We start from the raw sequence: 10,410 nt of genomic DNA on the forward strand, positions 1-10,410 counted from the left end.
GATTGAATTTGTGGAAAAAAGTTGATAGCATTCAAACTTTTATTTTCCAATTTTTTTATACATATATTTTAGTTAAATTTTCAATTAAAACTTTCAGGCTCGACAAATGTTTTACAAAGTATTTTTCCACGCTTTATGGATATAACCTTAAATAAGATATATGTCAAAGTAACTGATATTACAAGTGCGTTTGTTTTACGAAAAATTCAATATTTTGAAGAATATTTTCCTAAAATGATTATTTGTATTACTTACAAAAATGAATCAATAAAATATTTTCATCACCTATAAAAATAATTAGTTATACATTTTGTTGTCGATAATGAAAATATTTTCTATTAACTAATTTTTCTAAACAATATAACCAATTAATTTTCTGCCAAATCTTAAATTTTCCGTGAAACAAATATACCCTAATAATAGACGAGATTACATTTACCAACGAGTAACTAGTTACAAATTGCTCGAGCAAGTCCAGTAAGTTTAGTACTTGCTCGACTTACAAATTCCCAGATAAATTGTGTGGAGATAACAAAATTTGCAAATTATTTAATTGAAATTTTTCCGCTTTTTCATCGATAGTTTGTAATTTTCGCTCTCTGTTATTCTTTTATTCCAGCAAAATGATTTGATCATTTTTAATAAATGGGTAATTTCTCGAATGTGTTCATAATTTCACGTGAGTAATTTTCTTTTTTTAAATACTAATTAATTTCTCAAACGCGATCAGATTTGATATTTTCGCCCATGCCTTACAACGGAAATTCGAACATGAATGGCGACGAAAAGAGAGGACCAACTTCCAGAAATAATCACAAAGTTCTTCCCTGGCAAGCAGAACACACATCTTTTCTTATATTTTGGAATGTTTAAAAGCCGCTAATCACATCTGTTCCAAGGAAGGTAGGAGACCTCGCTAATCATCTGAAGAGAAACATCCCGGCATAGAAGACTCGTTTATACGGGGCTTGAGCCTCGGCACTCCCGAGTAACCTCGATAAACATGAACACACAGAAGACTTTAACTGATTTTGCCTTCCCTATGGAATCAACACGACCGACCCGGATGTCTTCCTGCCTTCAAGATCAGCATGTGCCTTCGCTGCTTCGGACAGTGGGTATGTGTGATTCACGCGAACCTTTAAGACACCTGAGGCAACGCTGGCAAAAACCTCTCCAGCAGCTCCCAGCAACTCGTCCCGAGTGATGGTGTACTGCATGAGGCTAGGCCTAGTCAAAAAGAGGGACTTTGGCGCAAGAGCCGACAATGGGACTGGATCTGGGGTTCCTGAGGACTGCCCAAAGCTCACCATGTAGCCCCTAATCTTCAAGCATTCCAAGGATCCCTGCATGATCGGCAAGTCTCATGAGACTTTTTAGAACATATACGAAAGAAACTCTCGGCTTTACGGTTCAGAACCTCATTTGTACTCCAAAGCGATCTTATAGACAAAGCATCAGATCAAGCCACTTTGACAAAAACCACATGCAGCGTGTTTACTAATAATTATCTGCTTAAGCCTGGTTACATCAGACAGATTATTCCAACAATTGCTAATTGTTGATCGATTAGACTTTCGAACGATAACTAAATTCCTAAAGCATACTGCAATGTGATGCTCGAAAGAGACAGAATCCCACGCTCAAACACCAAAAGCAACTCTTCTCAAGATTTTGACCAATCTCAGAGAAGTGATGACAAGAGGAGGAAAGCATTTTATTCTACCATAAATCACAATAGAGTGCAGACCAACAGGAAGAGACATTAAACTGAATTACCTGAAACGTGTCCTTTCCTACTGAGTCATAGACAACATCAACCCCATTGCCTGACGTAATCTCCTTAACATGAGAAACAAAATCCTCTTCTGTGTAGAGAATAACATGATGACAACCATCATCCTTAGCTTGAGCTGCCTTTTCTTTAGTTGAGACAGTACCAATGACAGTTGCCCCAAGGGCATTAGCCCATTGGCACAATAGTGATCCAACTCCACCAGCTGCAGCATGGACTAGGATTGTGTGTCCTTTCTCGACCTAAACACAAAGTAAATAGTCAAGCCTTAAAAGGGGAGAGTGTAAGGCTGCTTTTATTCCAACACTTGAGAAAAAAATGATAGAGGAAAAAATGATGCAAAATCATCTACTGTATGTATGTAGGTAACACCTTAAAAGCAAAGCATTGCCAATTACTTCATCTGTTGTCCAACACATATATCCATAACAAATCTTAATGTTCTTGCACATACAAACGCTGTAAGAGGAGTATAAAGCCAACCTTAAAGCAGCGGTGGAGGAGAAATTGAGCCGTCATGCCTTTTGCCATGACTGATGCTGCAATAAGTGGATCAATAGAAGGAGGAACGGGCACAACTTTACTTGCTGGGAGAATTTGCTCTTCAGCATATGAGCCCATTGGACCGCCAGCATAGGCTACGATATCTCCAACTTTCCTTCCAGTTGGTCCAGGTCCCACAGCTACTACCTCACCAACAGCCTCCACGCCTGTGACAGATGGATATCATCCACTAGTGTATAATTTACTCAACATGCTACCCCATCATCAGCAAGATGAATCCATTATCAACACTTCATAAAGTATGAACGAGTTTGTATAGCTCCACAAAGACACCTTTACCATTGCAAACATTGCACAAGTTGACAAATGTTTTGGTGGATCAATTATCTATTCAAGCATGATCTTGAGAGTAGACGTGATATTTCTCAGTTAATATAGTCAGCTGACAGGTGGAAAAACTTGAGTTACGATAGTTCAATCTATAAAGAAAGGACAATCGAAAGGAGGCATGAGTGGGACTTTTTCGACACAGTACAAGCACAGAATCTGATTTTGGGAACAAAAAGATCGGAAAGTCATAAAACTGAAACAAGAGCAAGGGCTGACTCCTCAATTCTCAATTCCCACCTTCCTCCAGTATATCACTGGCAGTCCCTCATGAGGGCGGCACGCACTAGTTAACAATTACAGAATACTGCAAACGGACAACTCTAATTTGTCTCATATATGTCCAGTACTTCAACAAATCAAGTTTGGAACTCACGTAACCATGCAACTGCAGACAAACCCAGCTATAAAAGAGAGAGCGAGCAGAAGTCATGACTCGTGAGCTATCACTTCCCCTTAATGAGAAAACACAAAAGAGCAACATGGACACTGCAATGTTGGCATGGATGATAAAAAACGAGCATGCATTGACTTGAAAACAGATCAAAGGATACAAATATTCCTTTAAAACCAAAGGGCATTCTCCGAGTATTTTCACGTTGTCAACAGTGACTTGGACAAATATTATGAATTAAGTCCAAGCCACAATAAGTAAGATCATGCCCGACGCATTAAGTCCATCTAATTCCGACAGGGGAAACAGGAAACAAACCTGGTGTGAAGGGCATGGTGGGTGCCTTGTATACCCCTTTACGGAAATAAACATCGATGAAGTTGATCCCGATGGCTTTGTTCTTCACGCGAATCTCTCCCTCCTTGGGTTCACCCATTTCCACATCCTCCCATTTTAAGACCTACCACAATTGCATAACGCCCATCAAAAGATGCACCTTTAGCAACATTCAGATGAGGGCGTACGGATGCACAATTTTACAAGGAAATTGCCATTAAATTCTCGGGTTTTTATTTCAAGAAATTACTCGACCCAATACATTCATCGTTCTCAGTGTCAATTCCAGTGCCTATAGCAGAGCTAAGTACATCACCAACAAACCCATCACCCAATCAAAGTCAAGATTGTAACTTTGGACTGCTTCAAACTAAAGTTCAAAAAAGCCAATTTTAAGACTTTGAGAGAGCCTCACGAACTCAAACGACGGGATGACAAACAGAGACTTTCAATAGTCAACACTCGGGGTAGTCAACACGAATACCCATTTTCTATCCTACAAAGCACAGGCAGAGGGAGGGAGGGAGAGAGAGAGAGAGAGAGAGAGAGAAAGAGGAAAGGCGAGAGACCTCAGGTCCACCGAGCTCATGAACCCTGAGAGCTTTCACCATTTCGGAGGACGCTGAAGCGGTGGCAACCGCTCTCACCGATGATCTGCTTTGAGCCGAGGGAGAGATGGAGAGCGACGGAAAGCGGACGGCTCTGCTCCTGCCAACGTTGTTGGTCGGATCGTGTTGCGGTCGCTGAAGGAGAGTGGATCGAAGAAACTGGCGAGGAAGCAGACGAGACTGGGGTGAAACGAGGTTGCGTTTAACGGTTCGGATAAAATTTGGAATTGATTTATCCTATCCTCGTTTGGTAATAGGATAAAGGTGAAAATATATCGAATAAAATTATCCCATAAAAAAGATGAGATAAAAGTGAATATAATTTATAATGTTCACAGTAGAACAATTATTTTTATCGAATAACAAACTTATTAAAATTATATTTCAATATAAATAATATTTATATATAAATTTAATAAATTAAAAATTAAAGATACAAATTTATTTTTTAATTTACATATTTAACTTTAATTCTATCTTATAATAAAAATTCAATCTATAAATTATATATTTATATTTATTATGTATTTTAGGTATTTTTGTATGTTATTACAATTTACTATTTGATAAAATTTTATTAAAGAATGATGAAAGGGGAAAAAAGAAATAATAAAGAAAATAATTTAAAAAAGAGGAAAAATAAATTAAAAATAAATTAAAAATAAATTAATGAATAGTGTTATGAGAGATTTTCACCATTTTCATTTATAAACATTTAGGTTCATTTACAATGATATGCCGTTTATATTTAAAAAAATATATATGATATGATATTAATATATTCGACTTTAATACTGTGATTCACCAAACAATAGATATGATATAGAAAAATTCAAGGATTTCATATCTTATCTTATCCAGTTTTATTTTGATTAGAAATCCAAACGACCAAACGTAGCTTGAAAGCATAGGGAGATGATTCTACAAGTGTCCTACTCGCAAGCCGAGAAGCTACTGGACATGCCCATTGACCACTAGCTCCTCCATCCCGGTTAAGTCAAACGCCTTATAAACCATGGCACCTTGCATTTGAGGGTGGTATATAAAATGAAAAATTATTTCATGAAATATCAAAGATCTTGAAAATTATTTTCTAATAATTAGCATTTACGACCCTTTTTTCATCGTTAATGAAAATATTTAGATATATATTATTATTCGTAATAAAAATGTTTTCCTTAATTAATTTGTTTAAGTGATATATGCAATTATCTCGGGAAAATATTTTAAATCATTGATTTTCTATGAAAAAATGCACTATGAATATATTTACATATATGACTAATAGATTTGTAATTGAGTCTAGTAATTTAAGTATTTCATATCAAGCATTGCTCTGTACTATCGGAAGACAAATTTTTGCTAGAATTGCTATACTTTGGTGTTTAAGTTTAACTAAATGAGAAAATTTTAATTTATGGATAATAAATTTGATTCACGTGTGAGCATTCTCCTCCAAATATACTGGTTGTGTAGAAATAGATGTGTTCTTTCGTTAGTTTTCGTAACACTGAGAAGGTATAGTTTTAAGTGTGTGCTACATTTCTTATTTGTACCTTACTTGATGGTAACGATTTGAAATGAAACCTACCAATGACAAATCGAAGAATTGGTTTGGTTCGAGCTAGGGTTAAAGTCTTTTTCCAAACTGGTCAATTCTATTTTTGATGAACTTAGCATCAAATTGAATACATGAACGTGGACTGTGAATGAATGGACGATCATTGGTCGGGCTTGAGTCGGGTAGGGCCCAATATGTTATCCAAGAAAAATTGTACAACACTTTTGTGGCACGGTCAAGCTTAGCTTCACGACTAAACCCTTGAGCAAGCCTATCCAAATTGCTATTGGACATGTTGGGCTCGACGCAAGCCTAAAGAAGCCTACTGAGTAGCTCAACTCGGGATCATGTCTATATGGATGATCAATGAAAGTGAAAGCTAGATTTGCACCAACATAAGAAAAACAGTAACTTATGCCGGCATGGAATGCATAAAACATTTCTCCTTATACCTTTGCTTCAGAATTTGAAGATGAAAAAATAAATGCTCTCAATTGCAAATGATATATTGGGAAATCATAGATGATTTTATACATCAATTTGAGTGTTGAAATAGGTTTCAAATGTTTCATGCTAAAAGTTATGAACCTCAAAATATGTTTATAAAAAAATAAAAACAAAAACCATTGTAAACAAGATTGAGCAAACGAACATTTAAAGTTGCATAATTATATCTAATTAACTTAGGCATATTCACCTTCTCAGGGGAGATGGGGTGGAGACGCGTAAGTTTCTGAGTGGGTTTCGACTCACACGCCCGCAATAAGTAAGGCAAAAAACGAGTGAGTGTAGAGTTGACAAAAAAAAAAAAAAAAAGGCATATTCAAATGGGTAATGTTTTTCTTTGACCTTACTGTAAACGACATCGATTTATGGATTATAACATGTGGACACCACCCTCATATGAAATTAAAGAAATATAAATTTGGATTATGTTTATGGTTGTGACTTGCCAATCAAGAGGGTGTGTAGAAAGTTTTCTCTAATTGCTCTAATCAAATAGAAGAAATTCCAAACCCCATGTGACAGATAACATAAAATACCTAACCTAACTTTATAAAAGTATAATAGTGCATGAAACTCACAACTTTTAGGGTCCATGCAGGACTTTTGGACTAGCAGGGAAAATAAAAAAGATATGGTCTTGTTTCCCATCCATCTTTGCAGTTTTCATATTGCTCAAGCTTCATAACGCTCGTCGAATAATTAAATACTAAATTATATTTTTGTCTAACAACTTAAATTTTTAGAACAGCTGACAGTAATTTTAGAAAATTTCACACGATATTAAAGTTGAAGGTCTCGAATTCAAATATTTTTAAATTTCATTTATCTTCCCAATTAAATATCTTATCTCATAGCCCTCATGCAATGAGAAGAGACTTTTCTTTCTTTGGCCAAGACATATACTGAAAGATCACCTCAATGCCTGAGGGATACTTCTGCGCATGCGCACGCATGATTAAAAAGCATCCTTTGGAAATTTCGTATGGAAACAAAGTCACCACTTCGATATTCAATCTTGACCCCATTCATGTCTCAATCTCCACATATATGCTACGTGATGTTAGTTTGAATATTTTACGGAGTGGCCCGGTCCCTATCTCGCTCATCACCACAAGGCAAGACAGCCTCTCTCTCTCTCTCTCTTTGTGAGGAAGTTTGAACAAGGCCATGTCAATGGGATTTGCAGTAACGAATGCTGCGGAAGGGAACTACAACGGCAATATAACTTGGTTTGTCATACTGTCATGTCAGATGGCAGCCATGGGAGGTGTCATATTTGGCTATGACATTGGAATTTCAGGTCTGTCCCACCTTTTCTTGCCATTTTTTGAATGCTTCTCATGTAGGAAAATAAATTAGAAATATTTTCCATTGTTTGATATGAGAAATATGATTAAATTTTACTCAATGACTACTTTTAGGTTGCGTTTGGGAACTGCTTTCCTAAGGGCCTTTGGGGGCTAAAGGCCTTTGGGCCAAGGAGAGAGTGTTTGGGAAGATTTTTTACTTGCTTTTGGGGGAGGCTTGCCTTCCCAACGTTGAATGCCCAAGGCAGCCCTCAGGCTACAGGCTGCCTTGGGCATTCAGCCTTCTCGAAAGGCTGATGAAGAGTTAAGACAAAAAAGTTTCTTCCATAAATGTCTTCGCTAACATTTCGTTTTTCCGATTTTATCCTCGTAACTATTCTCCTTCTTCTTCGTTGAGGTTGGCCGGCGAAGTTGCGCCGAGCCGTGAGGGGCCGGTGACGAGCTAGACAGAGGCGGCAAGAGGCCGGTGTGTTATGGCGACCGTTGGCCGGTCGTGTGACCTCGGTGACCCCGCAAGCAAGTCGCGTCGCCGCAACCCCTAGCAACCACCCACATTTGGGTCACGCAAGGTCGCACGACCGCTGCAATCCCGGCGACATTGCAACCCTCGGCAGATCGGGTCACCGGAGGTCTCCGCGACCCACATCTGAGCCGTGCGACCTCCGGTGACCCAAATCGCGCGTAGATCTGGGTCCCCGGAGGTCGCCGCGACCCAGATCTGGGGCCGCGCGACCTCGCGACCCAAATCGAGCGGTGGGATCGTGCAACCGGTCGCAATGATCCGATCGCGATCGAGGTCGCCGTAACCGATCGAGCGGCCCGGCGACCTCGGACTCGCCTACCCCACACCGAACCCGCCGAACCGCTTGCCCCTTGCCGGTAACCAGCCAATTTTCTTCTTTTTTTTTTCCTTTTCTTTAATGACAAAAGTCTTTTGCACTGATTAATTTGTCCAAACACTATTTTGCTCAAATATACTTTGGACTTTTATAAATACGATTTACCAAACACAATTTGCATTCCCAAAACCCATTTAGCTCAAAGGTCTTTACATTTTCTTAAGGAATTTCCCCAAAAGTCTTCCCAAATGCACCATTAATATATATTATTTATTTTTTAAAAATCGAATTTATAATTATTTTTTATTTTTTAAAAATCCAAATTTTAATTATTTTTTAAATTTTTTTTATAAAAATATAATTTTAAATTATGTTTTTCTTTTCTCTTCTCTCTTTTTTTCTTTTTGCTTCTTCTTCGCTAGTTGTCGGCCACAACAACAGCCGGTGACTAGCCACCGATGAACTTGAGACTTGTTAGACATTGACAAGGCTCGAGCCTCATTGATTTGGTGAGCTCGAGTCTCGCTAGATGTTGGTGAGCTTGAGTCTCCCTAGTTGTCGGCAACATTGAGCTCTCATTGAGCTTGGTTCTCGCCTAGCTAGTTGCTAGGAAGATGGAAGAAGAAAGGAAAAAAAAAAAAAAAAAAAAAAAAAAAATTATAAATTTGATTTTTATTAAAAAATAATTTTGTAAGACTAAATAGGAAAAGGGAAAGTGTGAGCCTTAGGTTGAAAATAGGTTCTAAGTAACTCATTTATTTTAAGCTTTCAATTTTTAAATCCATTTAAATAGTCTTTTTAAGATGTAAGTCACCTATATATAATATATTTATGTTTTAAATAAATCATATATGGGTTTAAGATTTATTTGGACAGATTTAGTTTGCATATAACAAGGACAACCGTTTAAGAACATGGGTGCGAAGCTTGTGAAGATATAGGTTTTGAGATGATGTGTCTGGAAGTATCCATCCTTCGCGTTTCCCAAAAACAGAAAACCATAGAACCGATTAAAGAAACAGAACATTCTTGACTTGAACCCCCACACACATCAGCAGATACTGTTACGTTAGGTGAAGCATTATAATAAGAGAGTCAAAGCATAAGATAATACGATTTCTAAGGGGCGGTTTAAGGAATCGCCGCATTGTTAATTTCTAACACCGAGAATTAAAGCAGATAGAGAGATCATACAATATAATCCTTGTTAAGAAAATCAGGAACTCAATTAAAGAAAGAAAGCATGCTCTTTTTAAGCACACTGGTCAATAGGGAGGCGACACGTATGCCAGGGTCCACAAAAGAATGCAAAGCTCCTTCTTTATATTTTTATTTTATTTTCTTCTTTTGGGACTAAGATTTGAAAATGGAAATATTTTCATGTAGGATGAGGTAGCAAGTTACTTTACGTCCTATGCTACAAAGCGTCCCCATCTTCAATTCAAATCACTAGCAAGCATTTTCTCACTGCTACTTTTATAGCCTCCACATGATTGTTCGTGCCTTTGCTGGATTGAGAAGAATATAATTAAATTTGATTAAGGGAGCCAATTCAAGATATTGTCTCCCTAAAAAGAAAATAAAAAATTCTACTTGGAGTTCAACCATTCAAGTCAATTGAATCTAAGATATAGAGCTGAAGTCGGAAGAGGAAGAATGTTCACTTATATGTAGCAAGCAGCATTGCATGACTGTGCCATACGACACATATTCAACCAATTTGTATTGGTTTGGTGACATGGCATTCTCAAATTTCTGTCATTTATTAAACTTAAATTTAAAAATAAATAAAAATAAATGTATCTTCAGATGTACTTGTAAATGTATTAGAACAATAAAGTGAATGACGTTCATGATAAAATATCTTGAAATAAATTTTTTTTTTTTTTTTGGGACCAAAAATGAATGATGATCAGAGCTGCTTCCCCAACCACTTCCCCCCCAAAAAAAAAAAAAAAAAAAAACAAATGCCCAAGAGAATTTATGTGGAGCTAACAAACCTTGCAAATTATTTGATTGAAATTTTACGGTTCTTTCATCCACAGTATGCAATTTTTGTTCTATATTATTCTTTTATTCTAGCAAAACGATTCGGTCAATTTTAATAAATGGGTAATTTCTCGAACGTGTACATAATTTCACGTGAGTAATTTTCTTTTTTCAAATATTAAG

The 10,410-nt window shown here is 37.1% G+C and overlaps 1 protein-coding gene across 1 annotated transcript; it reads right to left on the reverse strand.

Annotated features, from left to right (window-relative positions):
* Nucleotides 1–800: 800 nt before the first annotated feature.
* LOC104449846 (quinone oxidoreductase) lies at nucleotides 801–4,219 on the reverse strand. The gene is made up of 5 exons (XM_010064133.3): nucleotides 3,986–4,219; nucleotides 3,399–3,540; nucleotides 2,279–2,505; nucleotides 1,780–2,037; nucleotides 801–1,346 (listed from the first exon to the last, which is right to left on the reverse strand). The coding sequence occupies exons 1-5, from the start codon at nucleotides 4,025–4,027 to the stop codon at nucleotides 1,041–1,043; spliced, it is 975 nt and encodes a 324-aa protein (XP_010062435.2). The 5' UTR covers nucleotides 4,028–4,219; the 3' UTR covers nucleotides 801–1,040.
* Nucleotides 4,220–10,410: the final 6,191 nt, after the last annotated feature.

Source organism: Eucalyptus grandis, chromosome 1 (assembly GCF_016545825.1).
Source record: "Eucalyptus grandis isolate ANBG69807.140 chromosome 1, ASM1654582v1, whole genome shotgun sequence".
Classification (NCBI taxonomy): domain Eukaryota; kingdom Viridiplantae; phylum Streptophyta; class Magnoliopsida; order Myrtales; family Myrtaceae; genus Eucalyptus; species Eucalyptus grandis.

What these genes read in the sequence shown, in the direction of transcription:
- LOC104449846 (XM_010064133.3), bottom strand. Translation starts at nt 4,027, where the DNA reads ATGGTGAAAGCTCTCAGGGTTCATGAGCTCGGTGGACCTGAG. An exon ending in CACCATGCCCTTCACACCAG is followed by an intron (nt 2,506 to 3,398) that starts GTTTGTTTCCTG and finishes CATCTGTCACAG; the next exon opens with GCGTGGAGGCTGTTGGTGAG. An exon ending in TCCTCCACCGCTGCTTTAAG is followed by an intron (nt 2,038 to 2,278) that starts GTTGGCTTTATA and finishes CTTTGTGTTTAG; the next exon opens with GTCGAGAAAGGACACACAAT.